Source organism: Triticum urartu, chromosome 1 (assembly GCF_003073215.2).
Source record: "Triticum urartu cultivar G1812 chromosome 1, Tu2.1, whole genome shotgun sequence".
Lineage (NCBI taxonomy): Eukaryota > Viridiplantae > Streptophyta > Magnoliopsida > Poales > Poaceae > Triticum > Triticum urartu.
In genome coordinates, this window is record NC_053022.1 from 568,894,716 (window position 1) to 568,920,211 (window position 25,496).

Here is a 25,496-nt window from a genome sequence, read left to right on the forward strand (position 1 = left end):
GGACTCTTTGGATGCCGACGCAAGAGTGATCATGCAGTGCGCTACTAGATGTTGCAGCGGCAGAAAGATCGGTTGATGGCGGCGGACAGTGAGGTCGCTGAGAGTGCCTACACGGCGATGACGACACCTTGATCAGGGAGCAGATCGCTGGGTGCCAGTCCGGCAGGGGAGAAAATTATACGGACTGCTGGACTGATATTTTTTTGAATTCAATATGTAAAAGCTAAATATACTTGCCTCTTTTTGACTGTAGCCGGGCATGCGATCTAACGGTGGTGTGGTTCGGCATGCCGTGTGGATCGGATTAGATTTGAATTTTAAATCGCCATTTGCTGACGGACATATACATAATAGCGTTGGATGGCAGCCTCCAGTATTTGTGTCTGCGGACTTGTTCTCTGTCCGTCAGATGGATGCGGGATGAAATTTATGGGTCTCCATATGTCCGCGCCAGACGGATGCGGGATGAAATTTATGGGTCGCCGATGGAGATGCTCATACCTGGGTTGCATATCTATGGATGCATTCTCTCCTTTGACTTCTTTCTGGCTTGTTGTTGCACGAGGAACGACCAGACGCGGGTGAGGTTCCTTTCGTCCCGTTTACCTCTCGCTATCGTCTCGTCTCATCACAGGCAAAAGATCAAAAAAGATTTCCACAAAAAAAAAGATCAAAAAAGATGCTGCGTAGGTGCGTGCCATGCAATGCGATGACCAAAGCTTTGACGAGGACGACTGAAAGCTTCTGTTTCATCTGACTATCGTCAGCTGGGTTCCGTTTCACTTTGCCCTCGCGCAGGCCCTCCGGCTTTACCTCGATCGGGCTATCTCTGCCGAAAAGCAACAACCTAATTAAGCAAAGTCATTAACGAAATCTTTTGTTTAACGCTCTGCAGTGGTCCCTGGCGCAGGTTATCCCTCGATTTTTTACGGTGCGGTGCGGTGATTGTGGGATGGACCGATGCTTCTGTGTATTCTACTCTGCTCCCGGAGGTAGCAGCAGTAGTGCTCCAGCCAGTGATCATCATTCAGGCAGGCTAGGTAATGATAAGCTGCGACCGAGATGAACTCTGCTCGAGTTTCTTCAGTCCCATTTCCTGACGCCAAGATCGCGAGTGCAGTGATGATGAACTCTGCCCCCGTTCAGTGCAGTGATGCGGCATTGAACTTGAAGAGTGCTGAGTGTGGCGTTACAAAGACCGGGCTCCATGAAGCTCGTTTTGCAAAAATAATAAAATTCAAAATATATTTAAAAGTTTCAAAAAATGCCAATTTTTTTGTACAAATACATATGCACATTCTTTAAGTATGTATAGATTTTTAGTAACTAATTTGATCATTTGCATACTACACAAAAAAAAACAAATACCTGACACAAATACAACAAAGAAAAAGCCTATTTCAATCTGTGTATTTGTTTTTTTGTATACATCACATATGAATACATATATTTATGAAAATTTGTACACGTATACTTAAAGTATATGTTTACATGAAAACATTTTTTCAGATTTTTTTGAGTTATGAAAAAGGTATTTTGGCTGAGAAATGTATATAGAGCTCAGTGGAGCTCGGCCTCTTCAGCCACTTTTCAAAGAGTGCTGCCCTACCTGGTACCGAAATACAATAGCTGACAATCGACCCAACACTGCCGTGCCTGCAGTGATGCAGACTTGGTACTCAAGGCAGTGTCGGAGTAGTTATCGCCGCGGCAGGCATGCCAAGCGACCGAAACGCCAGGGATATCACCGGTGCGCCTTCGATTCCAGGCAGCGGCCGGAGCACACGGTAGCTGGCTGCAACCTGTTGCCCCTGCACAGCGTCGGAGGCTCCTCGTTTTAGCCACAACTAGGAGTAGTTTTTTGAGATCCAGAGGTGCATGCATGAATGGACACTCGCCTGGGGGCCTAAAGAATTGAATTTTATTACATTCGTCCACCGCCGGGAACGGTGGTCCATGGCAATGAGAGACCGAAGAATCTAGTTTCGCCCGATTCAAGATATTGCACTCTGCTCCCGTTGCATTCCTGCATCTCGTGCACGGTGTACAATGCATACATGCATCGGTAGGATGCCTCACAATTATCACAATTATAATCAGCGACCAAATCCATGCATGCATACATGCTTCTCATTGTTCTTTTCTTATTCGGTCGCGAACGACTCTAAATTTGGTCTCCCATGCGGTTTGCGTGATGGGTATGCATGCTAGAAGCTATGCAGTATTTCTTTTTTTGCGGGAAGCTATACATTATTTAATAGTCAACTAAAACAAATTGAACAATTTTTGTCCATTTACATACTAAAAGAAGAATTGCTAAATGCATGCTGAAAAAGATTAAAAAAAATATTACAACATAAAAAAGATGATTCCGCAAACAAAAAGATATTTTTGTGGTCTAAAGTTCGCCAGATTCGTTACTTATTTTTATTATTGGATTTGCATCAGTTAGGACTTGGAAACTAAATCTCACATCTCTATATTTCGATAAATTGGATTACACTGCCTTCCTTTCCAACCACTGACTTGTCGCCCCCGGCCTATGCCAGCTTCGAGTAGCCTCTGCCGCCTCTGGGTTCGACTCGTCGTCGCTTGCCTGCCTCGAACGCCAACAGAGAGCTCTCTCTGCCGCCATCTATGACACTATCAATGACTGAAGGTGTACACTTTCTTGTTCTCTCTTGGAGCTTTGGTATTAAGTTCTTCTAGTTCAATTAGAACACCTATCTCCAGACAATGAGTGTCTAATTAGTCCCAACATAGTGATATTTTGCATGTCACATTTGACTCGATCGATGTTGTATTGTTCTTTTTTTTGTGCGGGAAAACATCCAATCAACTTATCTTTAATCATGACAGTATAACGAACACTAGAAATAAAAAAAATTATATTCAAATCCGTAAACCACCCAGTGACGACTATAAGTACTGAAGCGAGCAGAAGACGTGCCGCCGTCATCGGCCTCCCTCACCGCAGCCGGGCAAAACTTATTGTAGTAGAAAGTCGGATGTTGTATTGTTCAAGTTGCATATTAAGATGGGTTGCTACTAATTTGTCGAAGGTTGCAATACAAAATCATATTTGAGCATGAGCTAAAAAAGGCTCTAGGAATCTTACTCGCAAACAATGAGATACTTACCGGTTTTTGTGTAATTTTCTTCATTATTTGTTTTATGTTTTTTCCACGTTCTTTCTTCTTTTTGTATTATACCAATGTCAATGCATTCTTTCTTAGCTTCTATTTTCATTTTCATTTTAGTTTTAGTTTTTGTTATCAAGGAAAAATGAGGCGGTTGATGCTGGAAAAAAATAATTCACTCTCCTGAAAAAGAGTGGCCCCCGTTATTTCACCCCGCAGATCGGCTAACAGGAGCATAAGCAGCAGCACTAACGTTGCTCTAGTGATCTCGGCGGCGGCCAGGCATGGCGCCATGGATTGGTCGCTTGATGCGAGGGATTGCATGCATGTATGTGTGTGGTCCGTGCAACGTTCACGATGTATCATAGCGCGCTGTGGCATGCACGATGATTTTTATGTGCGGCTCATGGTGTTTTTGCGTGATGACAATGGCCGTGGAGCGAGTAACCGTGCCAGGAAGCCTATCATGTGTGGTCAACTAAATCGTTGTGTAGTCAGATGTATGCATTTCGAAGATCTTTTTATACGATTTCTGCTTGTTGTTGCAACAACAAAAATGGCTATGCAGTCAGTTGACTACCGGGCCAGCTCAAAGTGTGGCTTGGCCGCCGCACGGAGCCACGTCGGTGCATGGTAGCTGAGTCACACGTTCCCTTGTTTCGTAGCAAGGATGCTCAACCTGGCCAACACAGTCGATTCTTCTACAGAGCAAGCATCACACATCCAGGACTGCCGATTTACAGATTGAACATATTCCCGAAAAAGACAACAACCCGAATTACGGTGAGAACAGTTCAATGGCTTCAGCAAAATGGAAGATGACTATATATACAAATAGATTTTTGTGTGGAAAGTATACAAATTCGTTGAATGTAAAAAGGAAAACATAGAGCAGCTGATTTGCTGCATTCAAAGCAACACCATGAGTCGCAGAAAACGGACATCCTCTTGTAGAGGATCCATGCGCGTGTCATGCATCCGTCGGCGCGTTACCTCGACGGACGGCTACCTACACCACTCGTTGCAGTTGTCGGCCTTGCAGTGCTGGTAGCAGCTGCCCCACTGCAAGAGGTTGTTGACGAGGCACTTGACCCGACACGTCGACTCGCAGACCTGGCAGTCGATGGCGCTCAACTCCTTCGGCGTCCCGGCGCTCCTGCCGCCGCCGCGGGTGCCGTTTCCACGGCCGTCGGCATCCGCCTCGATTGCCACGGCCTCCTCGGGCGCCGGTGGCGCCTGCCCAGCCACGGGCCTCGACCGCCCGTCGGCCAACAGGAGCAGGATCAACAGCACGCACGTCGCTCTCGTCGTCTTCACGGCGGCGGCCGGGGATGGCGCCATGGATCGGTCTTCTAGTGTGAGGGTTTGTGTGTACGTACTTCTGGTATGTGTAATGTTGACTACGACGACGTTGTGTGGTGGCGCGCGCGAAGTGAGGGTGTAGTGCGCGGGGGATTTGTACGTGTGATTCGTGGTGCTTTGTGCGTGATGGCAACGGCCGCGGACCTGTGTTGGTGGAAGGTGGTTGAGTCACACATTTCATGGCATGATTTTTTCGACCTGTAAACCGTAGAACAATCGTTCTACGGTGTTATATTTAGCCAAATAATGAGTACAAATACAAGCCTCCAGGAGGCCAAAGGGAAAAAATAAATCAACCTACACCTTCTCTAGGTAAAGAACCAAACATGTTACAAATTATTACTGATCCAGAGCTTGAAACTGCCAATATGCTTTTCCTTGATTTTGAGTTGAAGCAGATTCAGATCCTGCTTAAGGAAATATCTCCAACTTCGAAGTGTCTGCTGCAGACCTCTAAATACTTTGCCATTTCTTTGGGTCCAAATTTTCCAACATCCAAGAATTATAATTTCTGAGGAAAATTTCTTGGGTAGATGTTCTGATGCAAGGAGAAATTCTTCATAAAGTGATGTGCCTCTTTTCTTACCAGGAATCAGTGAATTCCAGCAGTCCTGAGCAAAAGTGCAGCCCCACAGAAGGTGTATTACTGTCTCTTCAGCACTCTGCCTACAGTTTGGGCAATGAGGGTCATCTAAGTGCATTCCTTTCCTTTGAAGCAAGGCTCTAGTGTTTATTCTCTCATGGGCAGCTAACCAGAAGAAAATCTTGTGTCTCAGTCTGATTTTACTTTTCCAAATCATCTTGAAAATTGGGTGCTCCTTCGAGTTTGGGATCAGGCTGTTGTAAACTCTGATGGAGGACAAATTAGCCTTGCCTTCATGGCTCCATTGATCATTTGCAGAATTTTTCAACCGTGGGAAAAGATTATCCAGCTGCTAAAGTTGATTGAAGGCTTGATTTGATAATGGAAGTTGGAAGTTGTCTATACCTCATCTGCCGCATGATAATGTTGGACAAAGATAGAATGATTTGTGGAGAAGGAATGAAGCTGTGGGAATTGGATGTATAGTGGCTCACCCATCCACTTGTCCTGCCACAATAGAGCAGTAGCACCTGAGACAACCTTACATTCCATAATATTCTTAAAATCACCCAGAAGAGAGATGTGTGCTTTCCACCAGAAGGACCCAACCCTAGCATCAGTTGGTGGCCCATGTTGATAATGCTTTTCCCAAATCAGATTAACCCAAGGAATATCTGCCAAATTTAGGAACTTATGTAAATTCTTCATGAGAAGTGCCTTATTGTGGGTTGCAATATCTAGAATGCCAAGTCATCCCCCAAATCAGATTAACCCAAGGAATATCTGCCAAATTTAGGAACTTATGTAAATTCTTCATGAGAAGTGCCTTATTGTGGGTTGCAATATCTAGAATGCCAAGTCATCCCCCAAATCAGATTAACCCAAGGAATATCTGCCAAATTTAGGAACTTATGTAAATTCTTCATGAGAAGTGCCTTATTGTGGGTTGCAATATCTAGAATGCCAAGTCATCCCCCAAATCAGATTAACCCAAGGAATATCTGCCAAATTTAGGAACTTATGTAAATTCTTCATGAGAAGTGCCTTATTGTGGGTTGCAATATCTAGAATGCCAAGTCATCCCTGCATTTTGGGCTTGCAAACTTTCTGCCAGGAAATAAGTGTTGTGCCCCCCTCCTCTATTTTCTCCAAAAGAACCGCCTGAGGAATTTGTTAAGCTACTCAATAACTCCTGCTAGAAGAGCCATTGTGCTCATGTAGAAAATTGGCAGTGAAGCAAACACTGACTTAATCAGAAGCAATCTACCATCATAAGATAAAAGTGTTGAGCATCCAGACAACCTTATGTCAATCCTCTGTAATATAGGGTTGAAATATTCAATTTTTGGTTTGATGTGCTCATTGGAAGGCCTAGATAGGTGAAAGGAAAGCTTACACACTTGCAACCAAGAAGTGACAGCAGACTGGGCAGTTCATCTTCAGGTACATTGATTGGAACCATGATCGATTTCTCATAATTCACCTTGAGACCAGTGAAAGCAGTGAAGTGTAGAAGAAGGTTTTTAATATGAGCAAGTTGCACTAACTGGGCAAGTAAGACAAGGATGGTATCATCTGCATATTGGATTACTGGGAATTCAGGACAGACTTGACTAGGGATTGGAGGATTGATAAGGTTATTTCTCATGGCTTCATTCTGGATGGATTGGAGGATGTCTACTGCCAGAACAAATATGAGGGGGGGATAAAGGATCACCTTGTCTTACTCCTTTCTTACAGAAGAAAACTTTTCCTGGCACACCATTTAGAAGAATAGAGGAACTGCCAGAGGAGAAGATCATGTTCATCCAGTTGATCCACTTGTCACCAAAGCCTCTTGCTTTTAGAATAGAAATTATTGTTTTATGCTCAATTAAGTCAAATGCCTTTTCAAAGTCCAATTTGAGCACTATAATGGGTCTTTTTGACTGATGACATTGGTGGAGATATTCAAAAGCCCATCCTAGGCAGTCCTGAATAGTTCTTTGTTTGATAAAACCATACTAATTTTTATGCACCAACTTTAATATTACTGTTTGGAACCCGTTGGCAAGGAGTTTTGTGATGATTTTGATGGTGCAGTTACGCAGAGAAATGGGTTTGTAGTCATTGGTGTTTAAAGGAGAATCTTTCTTTGGGACAAGGGTTATGAAGGAAGCATTGATGCTTTGCAAGGAGATTTTTTCTTCATGAAAATCTTGAATTAACTGATAAAAATGATATCACACGTCATTCTAGTGAAGAACAAACAAATGATATCAGACGTCCCAGATACAATTTGTACATACATTCCCCGAATAAAAAGCAACTCAAACCACAACGAGAACGTGTGCATTTTTATGGGTTTACCCAATCGGGCTTGCTAAGTCTGTCGATTGAGACTTCATTAAGTCTCAGTCGATGCTATGTCCGCGAGATGTTACATTGAGATCCGTGTAAAAAATGTTTTAGTTTCTTTTTTTCTCTTTTTTATGTTATGTCACTTGACTAGGACCTAACCACACCCTTACCCAATAGGTGCATGTTTGGTTTACATGATAGAATAAGAAAAACAAATTACAAATTGAATGCCATGTTCACTTAAGTCATTGAGATATCTTCATGAGGTCTTAGCTGATGCTAATAACCCTTAGAAATCAGGTCAATATGAATGCAATCTTTAGGAATCTAGTGTCTCCATTCCTATGAAACGAATGCTAAACATAGAGAAAAATACAGTTGGTGAAAGTTCCGTCGGAATCCTCTAAATCTAATGAGCCTTGGAGATAAGTATATACAATTAGATCGTTCGGTGGTCTCGATATCTTCATGTAATTTTATTATGTTTGAGGTGCTTTGTACTTCCGGTGAACTATGATTATAGACCTGAACCATTTTTGCAAAAAAAATACAATTAGATTTTTGTGCTGGAGTATATATTTTGTGAACGTAAAAAGAAAAAGGAAAACATAGATTAGCTCATTTGTTGGTCCGAGGAAAACACTTTTGAATTGTTGAATTTTCTTGTTCTATAGTTTCTCTTGCATGTAGGATATAGCACCGCACGGTTCAATATAAAAGTAGTAACATTCTTTTTTTTTTCAGAACAAAGGCGCAGGGAAACATTCATGTTTCTACTTGTAAATGAAACTGTGCTCAATGACTTAGGGTGTGTGAATTCATAGGATTGAATGTATGTGCTAATGTGCATGTGTTTGTGAGCGTCAACGTTTGTATTGTCTGCGCTGAGCTCGAGTTTATATGTAAATGAAATTAAAATAGCAGCGTCATCTTTATATATAGGCGTTGAAGCCAAAAAAATTAGCAGTGGCGGGACACAAGGACATCTTTTTTTCTGATAAAGAGAGACACAAGGACATCTATAGTAATGTAGCCCCCGGCTGTACTTGGGATCCATTCGCGGCTCCATTCTTGTGCCGTGACTCGCCGGCTGACTACCTACACCAGTCGTTGCAATTGTCGGCCTTGCAGCGCTGGTAGCAGGTGCCCCACTGGAAGAGGTTGTTGATGAGGCACTTGACCCGGCACGTCGACTCGCAGATCTGACAGTCGATGGTGCTCAGCACCTTCCTCGCGGTGTTCCCAGCGCCGCCGGCGCGGGTGCCATTGCCGCGGCCGTCGGCGTCTGCTTCGATTGTCACGGCCACCTCTGGAGCCGGTGGCGCCTGCCCATCCACGGACTGTGGCCGCACGTCGGCCGACAGGAGGAGGAGGAGGAGGAGCACGCACACCGCTCTCGTCTTCACGACGGTGGCTCGGCATGGCGCCATGGATCGGTTGGTTCGTGCACGGATTTGTGCGTGCAGATGTGTGTGTTGTGTTCAACTTTGACTACTAGGACGGTGTGTGGTCTCGCGCGCGAAGTGAGGGATTTGTACCGTGCGGTTCCTGGTGTTTTGCGCGTGATGGCAGCGGGCGTGGACCTGTGTTTGGTGCATTGTGGTTGAGTCACGCGTTCCATGGTTCAGTAGCAATGCATGCGTAGCGAGGCCTACCTTATTTGATTTTTTGTTTTTGATAACGACCACTTTTATTGATTCATAACGTCACATCAAGCGAGCACGCATTCAGTTTCTGTATGATTAAGATGCACACGGCCAACACCACACATGGCCCATCTAAACACTGGGAACTGATAAATTCAAAAATACCAAAGAGAATACCCAAGACGAATGGCGCAGGATACACAGATGTTGAACCGAAGTTCAAGTTTTTTTAGTGTTACAAAAGATAAGTTAGCGCTGTTGCGCGAGGAGAGGTATTCACACCAAGGCATAACGTGTACCCTTAGACTAGGTTCTGAAAACCTCTACAAGTCCAAAGTGTAAATTCGTCAACAATGTTTCAAACGGTGAGGCGAGGGGGGTGAGACTCATTGCGTTAAACTTTTTTGTTAGGTGAGCCACAAATCTTCCAAAGAATGGCAAGTAGGATGGTAGGCCAAATGTCCGGAAATAGTCCAGGAGGAGTAGCAACGTCCCAAAGCAACTGCAAGGAGCCAGGAGGAGGCATCCCCATTCATTGCCAAATGGCCAAGGACCAATGGCAAAATGATGAATAAGTGCATTTCGTCTTCAACTAGAGCGTTGCATGTCGGGCATGAGCTTTTCTGGCCCATGTGCTTTTGGAGAATATTTGCCTTGGTGCCGAGCTTGTCATCATAGAGTAGCTAAGTGAAAACCTTCACTCTTACGGAAACTTTTCAGGACCAGATGCAGTCAACATTGCGGGCAATGGCATCTTCAACCATGAGGTGGGAATGGGCTTCTTTGGAGGAGAAGTTGAGCACATGGTTGAGGATTCTGTGGCCTGTTGGTTCTCGAGGCGGAAATCCTGCAACAATGAAACCAACACATCCAACTCGACAATAGCAACATGGTTAGGTGATTCTATAGGTTAGCAAGTAAACTATTCTGCAAAACATGTGACACTAATACTAGGTGGTTTGTGGAGTGGGGAAATAATTTTGGGACTGTAGGGCGAGGGGGAGGCGGGTGAGCCAGGTATCAGTCCAGGAGAACATAGTGAGGCCATTACCGGTGAGGACAAAGGGAATTTTTTGTGGTGTGGGCAGGTGGACGTTTGTAATTTTCGTGAGGAAGGAAAATGGTTGTTGGATTAGGAAGGTGTAGTGGGTGTTGTGAAGTAAACCAATGGACCCAAGGTCCATCAAGTGAAGAAAATAGTTTGAAGACAAACTTAAAGACAATTATTCCGAACATGCAGGTTTTGAATGCCTAAACAACCAAAATAATTTGGCTTGCAAACATTTATCCAGGCAATAAGGCACTTGGCACCCATGCAACTCTCTTTAGATGTCCAAAAGAAGGCACATCTAATCACATCAATCGCTTTAAGAACTTTTTGGGGAATATGGAAAATAGACTAAGATAAACTTAGAGTGAATCTAAGACGGAGGAAACTAGGGTGGGATACCCCGAGTAAATAACAAAAAACCACCACATTTGGGGCTAGGGTTCTAGTTTACTACCACTATTCTTTTTTCCTTAAAAACTACAAATTTGGGGGCCCGCTGGTTACAAATTACTCTGATTTGAGGCTTATCACGTTTTAAGATGTTTGTCGATAGGGCGGGCTAACCTATCGGGTCAATACATGACATGGGGCTGATGGCCGTGAGCCCTAGCTGTTAACCCCCACCAAAACAGTTTGCCCGTGCTCCTCTCTCTCTCTCTCTCATTTCAATGCCCCTATCTCGTCGTTGTTGCACCCGCCAGCCGTCATTACCACATTTCTGCCATGGTTTCATGGGGGAATGGGAGGGAATCGTGTGATGACAATGGATCATTTGGCAACCACGTGAGTACCACATCTCTAGTTTCTAGGGTTAGGGTTCTAATTGATTTGTGGATTTTGGATTCAAGCTCGATTCTCTTTGAAATGACACGTATTTTTGACTTGTTAGAGCCCCAACACCATGTATGACTCCAGTTTTTTGAGGACTAACCGATGGAGAAGTACCTCCCCGTTGCCATCACTGAGCCACAAAAGCCAAATTTGTAGCCTTCGATGGATGGCACACATGGAGGAGGTTTTGGGAGCATTGCAAGTTACCGATTTTATATGTGGCCCACTGATTATATATATTCTTGGCCACTGACTTAAAGAAGATATCATGAATTCTGTTGTCCGTTGATTATTCTCAAGTCATACTATGTATAGATAGTAGGACAATGTAGGCAATGTAGTATAGATAGTAGGGATTTATGTAATCAATTATGTTAAGTAGGTATTGCTTTTTGAATTTGTAGGAATGAAGGAGTAATTTGTTATTGTATCCAGTGGTTTGATTTAGAGTGTCCACCAACGCTCAAGAAAGCACTGACCAAACTATGGAGAATGTATGAACATGAGAAAGGAGGTAGAATTACCGATAATGTTGGTTATGTTGAAGAAAAGTTTCAGTTGTCTACTAAGAGAAAAAAGCCACATGTTGAGCTTAGGAAATTGCAAACTGAACTTGAGAAAGTTTTGGAGGAGAAGAAGATGACACTATATACCTAAGGCTAAAGAAGATAATGCTCTGATTGAGGTAAGGTAAGAATTGGAGCATAAGAAATTGCATGATTGGCCAGCTTGTTAGTTCCAGAGGGTGGTCGGGTTCAAGGTAGAGAGGGACAAGGCATGGTCTGAAACCCAAATTCTTCATTCAATGAGCGTGCGTGAGAGAGATAAGTGACCTTCAAGGCATGGCCAGTTGGTCACCACCTCATTGGCCATGGGCCCGTTGGAGTGGTGGTTGTTCGCTTGAGCACTTTTTGTGATTTCTCCTATATAATGGAGATTGTCTCTATGAATGAGGAAGACTAACGAAGATTATCCATTTCTCCAATAGGTATTTCCAGATGTAGGGAGTAGGCAACTACAAACCCAAAAATAAAAAGAAATCAATTCCTTCATCGATTGACATTGCATCTTTATTATAGTTTCTGTTGGGGAACGTAGTAATTTCAAAATTTTCCTATGCACACGCAAGATCATGGTGATGCATAGCAACGAGAGGGGAGAGTGTGATCTACGTACCCTTGTAGACCGACAGCGGAAGCGTTAGCACAACGCGGTTGATGTAGTCGTACGTCTTCACGGCCCGACCGATCAAGCACCGAAACTACGGCACCTCCGAGTTTTAGCACACGTTCAGCTTGATGACGATCCCCGGACTCCGATCCAGCAAAGTGTCGGGGTAGAGTTCCGTCAGCATGACGGCGTGGTGACGATCTTTATGTACTACCGTCGCAGGGCTTCGCCTAAGCACTGCTACAATATTATCGAGGATTATGGTGGAAGGGGGCACCGCACACGGCTAAGAATATGATCACGTGGATCAACTTGTGTGTCTAGGGGTGCCCCCTTGCCCCCGTATATAAAGGAGCAAGGGGAGGAGGCCGGCCGGCCCCTATTGGCGCGCCAGGAGGAGTCCTCCTCCTAGTAGGAGTAGGACTCCTACTAGGAGGGGGAAGGAAGTGGGGAGGGAGAAGGAAAGGGGGGCGCCGCCCCCCCTCTCCTAGTCCAATTCGGACCAGAGGGGGAGGAGGCGCGCGGCCCACCCTGGCTGCCCCTCTCTCTCTCTCCACTAAGGCCCATATGGCCCATTACTTCTCCCGGTAGGGTTCCGGTAACCCTCCGGTTTTCTCCGAAATCACCCGGAACACTTCTGGTGTCCGAATATAGCCGTCTAATATATCAATCTTTATGTCTCGACCATTTCGAGACTCCTCGTTATGTCCGTGATCACATTTGGGACTCCGAACTAACTTCGGTACATCAAAACTCATAAACTCATAATATAACTGTCATCGAAACCTTAAGCGTGTGGACCCTACGAGTTCGAGAACAATGTAGACATGACCGAGACACGTCTCCGGTCAATAACCAATAGCGGAACCTGGATGCTCATATTGGTTCCTACATATTCTACGAAGATCTTTATCGGTCAGACCGCATAACAACATACGTTGTTCCCTTTGTCATCGGTATTTTACTTGCCCGAGATTCGATCGTCGGTATCTCAATACCTAGTTCAATCTCGTTACCGGCAAGTCTCTTTACTCGTTTCGTAATACATCATCTCGCAACTAACTCATTAGTTGAAATGCCTGCAAGGCTTATGTGATGTGCATTACCAAGAGGGCCCAGAGATACCTCTCCTACAATCGGAGTGACAAATCCTAATCTCTAAATACGCCAACCCAACATGTACCTTTGGAGACACCTGTAGAGCTCCTTTATAATCACCCAGTTACGTTGTGACGTTTGGTAGCACACAAAGTGTTCCTCTGGCAAACGGGAGTTGCATAATCTCATAGTCATAGGAACATGTATAAGTCAGGAAGAAAGCAATAGCAACATACTAAACGATCGGGTGCTAAGCTAATGGAATGGGTCATGTCAACCACATCATTCTCCTAATAATGTGATCCCATTAATCAAATGACAACACATGTCTATGGTCAGGAAACATAACCATCTTTGATTAATGAGCTAGTCAAGTAGAGGCACACTAGTGACGTTTGGTTTGTCTATGTATTCACACAAGTATTATGTTTCCGGATAATACAATTCTAGCATGCATAATAAACATTTATCATGATATAAGGAAATAAAATAATAATATTATTATTGCCTCTAGGGCATATTTCCTTCAGTCTCCCACTTGCACTAGAGTCAATAATCTAGTTCACATTGCCATGTGATCTAACATCAATAGTTCACATCTTTATGTGGTTAACACCCATAGTTCACATCGATATGTGACCAACACCCAAAGGGTTTACTAGAGTCAGTAATCTAGTTCGCATTGCTATGTGATTAACACCCAAAGAGTACTAAGGTGAGATCATGTTTTGCCTGTGAGAGAAGTTTAGTCAACGGGTCTGCCATATTCAGATCCGTAAGTATTTTGCAATTTTCTATGTCTACAATGCTCTGCACGGAGCTACTTTAGCTAATTGCTCCCACTTTCAATATGTATCCAGATGAAGACTAAGAGTCATCCGAATCAGTGCCAAAACTTGTATCGACGTAACCCTTTTACGACGAACCTTTTGTCACCTCCATAATCGAGAAACATATCCTTATTCCACTAAGGATAATTTTGACCGTTGTCCAGTGATCTACTCCTAGATCACTATTGTACTCCCTTGCCAAAATTAGTGTAGGGTATACAATAGGTCTGGTACACAGCATGGCATACTTTATAGAACCTATGGCCAAGGCATTGGGAATGACTTTCATTCTCATTCTATTTTTTGCCGTGGTCGGGCTTTGGGTCTTACTCAATTTCACACCTTGTAACACAGGCAAGAATTCTTTCTTTTATTGTTCCATTTTGAACTACTTCAAAATCTTGTCAAGGTATGTACTCATTGAAAAAAAAACTTATCAAGCGTCTTGATCTATCTCTATAGATCTTGATGCTCAATATGTAAGCAGTTTCACCGAGGTTTTCTTTGAAAAAATCCTTTCAAACACTCCTTTATGCTTTGCAGAATAATTCTACATTATTTCCGATCAACAATATGTCATACACATATACTTATCAGAAATGCTGTAGTGCTCCCACTCACTTTCTTGTAAATACAGGCTTCACCGCAAGTCTGTATAAAACTATATGCTTTGATCAACTTATCAAAGCGTATATTCCAACTCCGAGATGCTTGCACCAGTCCATAGATGGATCGCTGGAGCTTGCATATTTTGTTAGCACCTTTAGGATTGACAAAACCTTCTGGTTGCATCATATACAACTATTCTTTAAATCCATTAAGGAATGTAGTTTTGTTTATCCATTTGCCAGATTTCATAAAAATGCGGCAATTGCTAACATGATTTGGACAGACTTAAGCATCGCTACAAGTGAGAAAATTTCATCGTAGTCAACACCTTGAACTTTGTCAAAAACCTTTTTCGACAAGTCTAGCTTTGTAGATAGTAACACTACTATCAGCGTCCGTCTTCCTCTTGAAGATCCATTTATTTTCTATGGCTTGCCGATCATTGGGCAAATCCATCAAAGTCCATACTTTGTTCTCATACATGGATCATATCTCAGATTTCATGGCCTCAAACCATTTCGCGGAATCTGGGCTCATCATCGCTTCCTCATAGTTCGCAAGTTCGTCATGGTCTAGTAACATGACTTCCAGAACAGGATTACCGTACCACTCTGGTGCGGATCTCACTCTGGTTTACCTACGAGATTCGGTAGTAACTTGATATGAAGTTACGTGATCATCATCATTAGCTTCCTCACTAATTGGTGTAGTAGTCACAAGAACAGATTTCTGTGATGAACTACTTTCCAATAAGGGAGAAGGTACAATTACCTTATCAAGTTTTTTACTTTCCTCCCACTCACTTCTTTCGAGAGAAACTCCTTCTCTAGAAAGGATCCATTCTTAGGAACGAATGTCTTGCCTTCGGATCTGTGATAGAAGGTGTACCCAACAGTCTCCTTTGGGTATCCTATGAAGACATATTTCTCCGATTTGGGTATGAGCTTATCAGGATGAAACTTTTTCACATAAGCATCACAACCCAAAACTTTAAGAAACGACAACTTTGGTTTCTTGCCAAACCATAATTCAGATTGTGTCGTCTCAACGGATTTGGATGGTGCCCTTTTTAATGTGAATGCAGCTGTCTCTAATGCATAACCCCAAAACGATAGTGGTAGATCGGTAAGAGACATCATAGATTGCACTATATCCAATAAAGTACGGTTATGACGATCGGACACACCATTATGCTGTGGTGTTCCAGGTGGCATGAGTTTGTGAAACTATTCCACAATGTTTTAATTGAAGACCAAACTCGTAACTCAAATATTTGTCTCCGCGATCAGATCGTAGAAACCTTATCTTCTTGTCACGATGGTTTTCCACTTCACCCTGAAATTATTTGAACTTTTCAAATGTTTCAGACTTATGTTTCATAAAGTAGATATACTCATATCTGCTCAAATCACCTGTGAAGGTCAGAAAATAACGATACCCGCCGCGAGCCTCAACACTCATTGGACTGCATACATCAGTATGTATTATTTTCAATCAAGTTTGTTGCTCGCTCCATTGTTCCGGAGAACAGAGTCTTAGTCATCTTGCCCATGAGGCATGGTTCGCAAGTACCAAGTGATTCATAATCAAGTGGTTCCAAAAGTCCATCAGTATGGAGTTTCTTCATGCGCTTTACACCGATATGACCTAAACGGCAGTGCCACAAATAAGTTGCACTATCATTATTAACTTTGCATCTTTTGGCTTCAATATTATGAATATGTGTAACACTACGATCGAGATCCAATGAACTATTTTCATTGGGTGTATGACCATCGAAGGTTTTATTCATGTAAACAGAATAACAATTATTCTCTGACTTTAATGAATAACCGTATTGCAATAAACATGATCAAATCATATTCATGCTCAACGCAAACACCAAATAACACTTATTTAGTTTCAACACTAATCCCGAAAGTATAGGGAGTGTGCGATGATGATCATATCAATCTTGGAACTACTTCCAACAAACATCATCACCTCACCCTTAACTAGTCTTTGTTCATTCCGCAACTCCCGATTCAAGTTACTAACCATAGTAACTGAACTAGTATCAAATACTGAGGGGTTGCTATAAACACTAGTAAAGTACACAACATGTATATCAAATATACTTATGTTCACTTTGCCATCCTTCTTATCCGCCAAATACTTGGGGCAGTTCCACTTCCAGTGACCAGTCCCTTTGCAGTAGAAGCACTTAGTCTCAGGCTTAGGATCAGACTTGGGCTTCTTCACTTGAGCAGCAACTTGCTTGCCGTTCTTCTTGAAGTTCCCCTTCTTCCCTTTGCCCTTTTCTTGAAACTAGTGGTCTTGTCAACCATCAACACTTGATGTTTTTCTTGATTTCTACCTTCGTTGATTTCAGCATCACGAAGAGCTTGGGAGTTCTTTCCGTTATCCCTTGCATATTATAGTTCATCACGAAGTTCTACTAACTTGGTGATGCTGACTAGAGAATTCTGTCAATCACTATCTTATCTGGAAGATTAACTCCCACTTGATTCAAGCGATTGTAGTACCCAGACAATCTGAGCACATGCTCACTAGTTGAGCGATTCTCCTCCATCTTTTAGCTATAGAACTTGTTGGAGACTTCATATCTCTCAACTCGGGTATTTACTTGAAACATTAAATTCAACTCCTGGAACATCTCATATGGTCCATGACGTTCAAAATGTCTTTGAAGTCCCGATTCTAAGCCATTAAGCATGGTGCACTAAACTATCAAGTAGTCATCATATTGAGCTAGCCAAACGTTCATAACGTCTGCATCTGCTCCTGCAATAGGTCTGTCACCTAGCGGTGCATCAAGGACATAATTCTTCTGTGCAGCAATGAGGATAAACCTCAGATCACAGATCTAATCCGCATCATTGCTACTAACATCTTTCAACACAATTTTCTCTAGGAACATATCAAAATAAACACAGGGAAGCAACAACGTGAGCTATTGATCTACAACATAATTTGCAAAATACTACCAGGACTAAGTTCATGATAAATTTAAGTTCAATTAATCATATTACTTAAGAACTCCCACTTAGATAGACATCCCTCTAATCCTCTAAGTGATCACGTGATCCAAATCAACTAAACCATGTCCGATCATGACGTGAGATGGAGTAGTTTCATTGGTGAACATCGCTATGTTGATCATATCTACTATATGATTCACGCTCGACCTTTCGGTCTCTGTGTTCCGAGGCCATATCTGTATATGCTTGGCTCGTCAAGTATAACCTGAGTATTCTGCGTGTGCAACTGTTTTACACCCGTTGTATTTGAACGTAGAGCCTATCACGCCCGATCATCACGTGGTGTCTCAGCACGACGAACTTTGGCAACGGTGCATACTCAGGGAGAACACTTCTTGATAATTAGTGAGAGATCATCTTAAAATGCTACCGTCAATCAAAGCAAGATAAGATGCATAAAAGATAAACATCACACGCAATCAATATAAGTGATATGATATGGCCATCATCATCTTGTGCTTGTGATCTCCATCTTCGAAGCACCGTCGTGATCACCATCATCACCGGCGCGACACCTTGATCACCATCGTAGCATCGTTGTCGTCTCGCCAATCTTATGCTTCCACGACTATCGCTACCGTTTAGTGATAAAGTAAAGCATTACAGCGCAATTGCATTGCATACAATAAAGCGACAACCATATGGCTCCTTCCAGTTGCCGATAACTTGGTTACAAAACATGATCATCTCATACAATAAAATTTAGCATCATGTCTTGACCATATCACATCACAACATGCCCTGCAAAAACAAGTTAGACGTCCTCTACTTTGTTGTTGCAAGTTTTACGTGGCTGCTACGGGCTTAAGCAAGAACCAATCTTACCTACGCATCAAAACCACAACGATAGTTTGTCAAGTTGGTGCTGTTTTAACCTTCGCAAGGACCGGGCGTAGCCACACTCGGTTCAACTAAAGTTGGAGAAACTGTCACCCGCTAGCCACCTTTGTGCAAAGCACGTCGGGAGAACCGGTCTCGCGTAAGCGTACGCGTAATGTCGGTCCGGGCCGCTTCGTCCAACAATACCGCCGAACCAAAGTATGACATGCTGGTAAGCAGTATGACTTATATCGCCCACAACTCACTTGTGTTCTACTCGTGCATATAACATCAACACATAAAACCTAGGCTCGGATGCCACTGTTGGGGAACGTAGTAATTTCAAAATTTTCTTACGCACACGCAAGATCATGGTGATGCATAGCAACGAGAGGGGAGAGTGTGATCTACGTACCCTTGTAGACCGACAGCGGAAGCGTCAGCACAACGCGGTTGATGTAGTCGTACGTCTTCACGGCCCGACCGATCAAGCACCGAAACTACGGCACCTCCGAGTTTTAGCATACGTTTAGCTCGATGACGATCCCCGGACTCCGATCCAGCAAAGTGTCGGGGTAGAGTTCCGTCAGCATGACGGCGTGGTGACGATCTTGATGTACTACCGTCGCAGGTCTTCGCCTAAGCACTGCTACAATATTATCGAGGATTATGGTGGAAGGGGGCACCGCACACGGCTAAGAATATGATCACGTGGATCAACTTGTGTGTCTAGGGGTGCCCCCTGCCCCCGTATATAAAGGTGCAAGGGGAGGAGGCCAGCCGGCCCCTATTGGCGCGCCAGGAGGAGTCCTCCTCCTAGTAGGAGTAGGACTCCTACTAGGAGGGACGGGGAAGTGGGGAGGGAGAAGGAAAGGGGGGCGCCGCCCCCCCTCTCCTAGTCCAATTCGGACCAGGGGGAGGAGGCGCGCGGCCCACCCTGGCTGCCCCTCTCTCTCTCCACTAAGGCCCATATGGTCCATTACTTCTCCCGGTAGGGTTCTGGTAACCCTCTGGCTCTCTGGTTTTCTCCGAAATCACCCGGAACACTTCCGGTGTCCGAATATAGCCGTCTAATATATCAATCTTTATGTCTCGACCATTTCGAGACTCCTCGTTATGTCTGTGATCACATCCAGGACTCCGAACTAACTTCGGTACATCAAAACTCATAAACTCATAATATAACTTTCATCGAAACCTTAAGCGTGCGGACCCTACGGGTTTGAGAACAATGTAGACATGACCGAGACACGTCTCCGGTCAATAACCAATAGCGGAACCTGGATGCTCATATTGGCTCCTACATATTCTATGAAGATCTTTATCGGTCAGACCGCATAAGAACATACGTTGTTCCCTTTGTCATCGGTATTTTACTTGCCCGAGATTCGATCGTCGGTATCTCAATACCTAGTTCAATCTCGTTACCGGCAAGTCTCTTTACTCGTTTCGTAATACATCATCTCACAACTAACTCATTAGTTGAAATGCTTGCAAGGCTTATGTGATGTGCATTACCGAGAGGGCCCAGAGATACCTCTCCGACAATCGGAGTGACAAATCCTAATCTCGCAATACGCCAACCCAACATGTACCTTTGGAGACACCTGTAGAGCTCCTTTATAATCACCCAGTTACGTTGTGACGTTTGGTAGCACACAAAGTGTTCCTCCGGCAAACGGGAGTTGCATAATCTCATAGTCATAGGAACATGTATAAGTCAGGAAGAAAGCAATAGCAACATACTAAACGATCGGGTGCTAAGCTAATGGAATGGATCATGTCAACCACATCATTCTCCTAATAATGTGATCCCGTTAATCAAATGACAACACATGTCTATGGTTAGGAAACATAACCATCTTTGATTAATGAGCTAGTCAAGTAGAGGCATACTAGTGACGTTTGGTTTGTCTATGTATTCACACAAGTATTATGTTTCCGGATAATACAATTCTAGCATGAATAATAAACATTTATCATGATATAAGGAAATAAAATAATAACATTATTATTGCCTCTAGGGCATATTTCCTTCAGTTTCAGGACCAATGTGTCTGCCAAAACTGGCGGCTATAGTGCAATCATAATGGGAGGAGGAATGTGGTCTGTCACGCAAGGAGGACGAGGCCGTGAATCTGTGGAGTTGAGATTGCATGCACGGGGCATCATGCAAAACAACTTGAATCAAATCATGGCTTCGGCAGCATCTTACTCGATCTCTACAATGGGGACGGCGGCGGCGTACGTATTATCATAAGTGTTGCCGAGAAGTTATTTACTGTTGTCATGTGATCAATACATGATTTGATTGGGAATAAGATTAGACTGACAAAGAGGCTAAACTTCCCCTTTACATGGAGGGCCGGATTTACATGGTACTCCCACTTATCTAATGGAGTACCAGGGTACCATGAAAACCCTCACTACAAAAGATCATGGAAAATGGGCGCCAAACCGAGGTGGATTATGGACCACTTAGAACATCCATAGTATGGTGTTTTTACCTTTAAGCATGCCTCGAAGATCTACGCTATACACTACTTCCATCACCTCTAACAAAATAATTACTTTTGCCACCTCTAAGGTAAGAGGTTGCCCCTAATCACTTGAAAAATCTAGAGCTTCATGTGCTCGCATGGTTGGGTTGTCTTGGGCATGTAAACATCTCTAAAGGTATGGATGGATATTACTCGCTTACTTCCTTGTAACTTGAAGTGGGGTCCATCTTAGAGGTTGTAGTAGAAGCTATACACTTCACCATTTTCTACTCAGTTTAGAGTTTTTGCGTGGGTCTTAGCTTAGAGGTAGTGCCACCTCCAATACACTATTGATGCTCTTAGGATAAACATGTGTCTGCTACTATCGCAAGACAATACCCTTCTCGGATAAAATGCACCATTTTCTACTGAGTTTAAATGTCTTGCGTGGGTCTCAACTTAGAGGCAGTGCCACCTCTAATACACAATTGATGGTCTTAGGATAAACATGTGTCCGGTACTATCGCAAGACAATACCCTACTTGGATAAACTCCACCATTTTCTAGTGAGTTTATATGTTTTGCGTGGGTCTCAGCTTAGAGGCAGTGTCGCCTCCAGCACACTGTTGACGCTCTTAGGATAAACATGTGTTCGGCAGTATTGCAAGACAATACCCTCCTTCGATTATATTTCAAAAAATAAATAAATTTGCCTCAGCAACCTGGAACCAACATAGAAAAGTATATTCTTGGACTACACCCACACATATTAACATAGTATTTACCAAATGGATTATTAAGTTTAAATGTCAAACCAACAAAGAAGTAAAGTGTTGACCAATCCCTCAAAATGCCATAAATCAACCAAATCATGTGATAGTTCAGATTTAGAGACCTCTAGTTCTTTTAGAAAGAAACAATGAAATCAATCATCGTGTGCCAATTTATTTATGAGTTACTCATCATTTTTCAATAAACCTTTGGAATACGTTGCACACAAAAATTCTATAGGAAGCGGACCTTTGGTCCAGAATGCCACCGCTTCAACTGTTGCTTCGGCTACAAAGAATTTCATCATGGAATATTACATGTACTTTAGAGATGTATTCTAGCCTCTACGGCCTTTCCAAACCATTTAACACCTATTCCACTGGAGTCGCTTGCTCATATACTTACCTTGTTGATTTCATAGAGTAACAATTCAAGTGAGTAAATTAAAACATTGCGGCAAGGCATGTTCTATGGGGAAACTACCAACAAAACTGATCCTTCCGTGTGCACTAGTAGAAAACAGGGCTTTGGTCCAGGCCGGGTGTCGGTGTCAAAACCGGCGGATCTCGGGTAGGGGGTCTCGAACTATGCGTCTAGGACGGATGGTAACAGGAGGCAGGGGTCACAAAGTTTTACCCAGGTTCGGGCCCTCTCGATGGAGGTAAAACCCTACGTCCTGCTTGATTAATATTGATGATATGGGTAGTACAAGAGTAGATCTACCACGAGATCAGAGAGGCTAAACCCTAGAAGGTAGCCTATGGTATGATTGTTGATGTGTATGTTGTCCTACGAACTAGAACCCTCCGGTTTATATAGACACCGGATAGGGTTAGGGTTACATAGAGTCGGTTACAATGGTAGGAGATCTGAACATCCGTATCGCCAAGCTTGCCTTCCACGCCAAGGAAAATCCCTTCCGGACACGGGACGGAGTCTTCAGTCTTGTATCTTCATAGTCCAGGAGTCCGGCTGAAGGTACAATTCGGCTATCCGAACACCTCCTAATCCAGGACTCCCTCAGTAGCCCCTGAACCAGGCTTCAATGACGACGAGTCCGGCGCGCAAATTGTCTTCGGCATTGCAAGGCGGGTTCCTCCTCCAAGCACTTCATAGAAGATTTTGAACACAAAGATAGTGTCCTTCTCTGCAAAATAAGTTTCCACATATTGCCATAGAGAGAATAATAATATTAACACAAATCTAATCTGCTGACGTATTCCGTGGTGCGACACGACACGACCAAGCCTTTATCCAAATCGTTTCATTATCCCACCTCAGCGCATTATGCGAGGCGGTTTCCTTGGCAACGTCTTGTCAAAGCAGAGATCGTGTCCCTTTATTCCGGATTCTCATCAATACGAACGTGGGTAACCCAACCGTGCTTTGATTACGGCGCTTGGAGATAAGCAAGTTTTACCAGGCTGGTGGGGGCATGTAGTCGCGCCCACCCATATAAGGGGATAAGGATCCACCTTTCACCCACGCCTTCTTCCTCCTTTGCCTATCCATTCTTGCACACTCGAGCTCCAGCGCCCAAGTCCGCACTACCACCTCGACCTTCTCCAGTCATGTCCGGAGCGGGAGGCAAGTGGGATGGTCTCCTCCGTCACGGAGGGACACATAAAAAAGCTTGAGGAAGGCGATATCTGGCCAGCGACATCGCGCACCGACTTCCCCGAGAAGGGCAGCTCATCCCACTCCTAGGCCCCATGAGAGGGTGGTATTTCTCCCCCATTTCCTCGCGGACGGCTTCCCTCTGCATCCATTTGTCCTAGGGGCTCATGTTCTACTTGGCCTGGATTTCCACGATCTGGCCCCGAACTTCGTCCTCAACATCTCGCGTTTATCGTCGTGTGCGAGGCTTTCCTCCGCATCCTCCCTCATTTCGACTTATGGCTAAAGACCTTCAACGTCAAGCCGAAGGTGGTGCGGCAGCCAGGCGGAGTGCGGCGGTGCCATGGTTGGCAAGATGGCCAACGTCCTGTGCTCGAGGGCTCCTTTGTGGAGACCCTGAAGGGGTGGCAATCGAGGTGGTTTTACATCACCGAGCCGTGCGACCCCGAATGGGTCGCAGCCCCCGAGTTTCGGTCCGGACCCCCTACGCAGCTCACCTCCTGGAAGGAGACCGGCCTGTTGTGGGGTAAAAAAGGAGAGCTGATCGGACTCCAAACATGCATCCAAACCCTGGTGGACAAGAAGCTCAAGCTTGTCAACGTAGTCCAGGTTATGCTCATCCGCCTGATCCTCCCGTGTCAACGACGGGCCTTCAACCTGTGGGAGTTCAACCCGGCCCAGCATCAAACTCTAAACAGGCTCTTCGACACGACGTACGAAGATGCCTGGAGGGTGCTTTTCAAGGGCGCCGAGGCTCCCGCATCCGCTGCCGAGGATCCCGGATTCAGTACTCAGCATCACGCTCATGCGGTAAGCCGTTTTTGTCCTTTTACAGGGTATCAGTTTTTCATAGTTTGACTCTATGCGGGATCTGAGTTCCCTTATCTTTGATAGGATTGGGTGGCGATGTCCGGACAGATCAACTGTCCGGCTCCTCTGCCCGAAGGCCCAGCGGACGCTCGCTTGGCGAAGCTGCTGGTTCCGGCGCCCTATGAGGTGCCGGAGAAGAAGGCCACGAAAAGGGCCACGGGGACTCGAAAGAGTGCCCGGCACCAGGAGGTGTCGGATTCATCATCCGACGGTCCCGAAGCACCTTCCTCTCATGAAGACGAGGAGGAAGAAGAAGAGACCTCTCCCCCTCTAGCGGGAGGAGAGAAGAGAAGGAAGGCCGCCCTCTCCGAGGAGGCCGAAAGGTCCAAGAAGGGGAAAACCCTTCCTTCGGACTGCTCCACCGACGACGACGACGACGAAGAGGAGTGGCAGCCCAGGGCCAAGCCCCTAGCGAAATCATAAGTGTCCGGATACCGGGGTAATTCATAGTATTCGTTTTTCGCACAGCTTTTCCTTATGTCGAATATGTTTATGCAGCCCACCCAAGGACGGGCTCGACGCATCATCGAGCGGCTCACTGGACCCGTCGGAGGTGAACTCGCTTCCGACGGCTTCATCCCCCCGCCCTGCAGACAACACCGAAGTGTTGTCCCAACAGGTTCCAAGCCGGGAGGAGGTGGTCCTGGAGGCACCGCAAGGCGACCTCCCGGACTCCAGGAGTAAAGGGGATGAAACCCCCCAGGGCTCCAAGTCCGGCTTAAGGCCGGACACAGCTCCGGAATCTTCAAGGGTTCCAGAGTTCGGCGGGCGACCTCCTTCCAAGAGGAGCAAGCCTACCGTGCCGATGACCTCCGTCCAACCGGAGGCGCCGGACAATATGTTGGAGGCGCTCCAAGGTGCCTCCATCGACGAGGGGCACCGCACTATTATGAGTGCGGTGATACAGAAAGTTCAGTCCGCCAAAAGCGGACTGACTGAAGCTTGTACAAGCCTTTTAGCAGGCTTTGAGGTAAGTAAAGAATGTTCAAATAATGTTACCGCATAGACAGTAGCCCCTGATGCTCTGTTGGGCGTTCGGGAAGAAAAGCCGAATAGAGGATCAAAGAATTCGCAGGAGTCTAACAAAAGGAGTCAATATGCATATGCAGGCTTCTCTGCTAGCGTCCGCCGCACTGACTGCGGAAGTGGACGTGCTGAAGCAGAGTCTCGAGAAGTCCGAGCAAGAGCTCGGGCGTGCCAAGAAGCAGCTCGAGGAGAAGGAAGGTAAGAAATACCCT

The 25,496-nt window shown here is 44.7% G+C and overlaps 2 protein-coding genes across 2 annotated transcripts; both read right to left on the bottom strand.

Moving 5' to 3' along the window:
- Nucleotides 1–3,951: 3,951 nt before the first annotated feature.
- Nucleotides 3,952–4,548, bottom strand: LOC125539995. The gene has a single exon (XM_048703558.1). It carries the CDS (start codon nt 4,479–4,481, stop codon nt 4,146–4,148), a length of 336 nt encoding a protein of 111 aa, XP_048559515.1. The 5' UTR covers nt 4,482–4,548; the 3' UTR covers nt 3,952–4,145.
- Nucleotides 4,549–8,402: 3,854 nt separating this feature from the next.
- Nucleotides 8,403–8,897, bottom strand: LOC125540003. Its single transcript, XM_048703567.1, has one exon. The coding sequence runs from the start codon at nt 8,853–8,855 to the stop codon at nt 8,520–8,522; it is 336 nt and encodes a 111-aa protein (XP_048559524.1). The 5' UTR covers nt 8,856–8,897; the 3' UTR covers nt 8,403–8,519.
- Nucleotides 8,898–25,496: the final 16,599 nt, after the last annotated feature.

Bases quoted from the DNA above. Each gene is read 5' to 3' on its own strand.
- LOC125539995 (XM_048703558.1), bottom strand. From the start codon at position 4,481: ATGGCGCCATCCCCGGCCGCCGCCGTGAAGACGACGAGAGCGACGTGC.
- LOC125540003 (XM_048703567.1), bottom strand. From the start codon at position 8,855: ATGGCGCCATGCCGAGCCACCGTCGTGAAGACGAGAGCGGTGTGCGTG.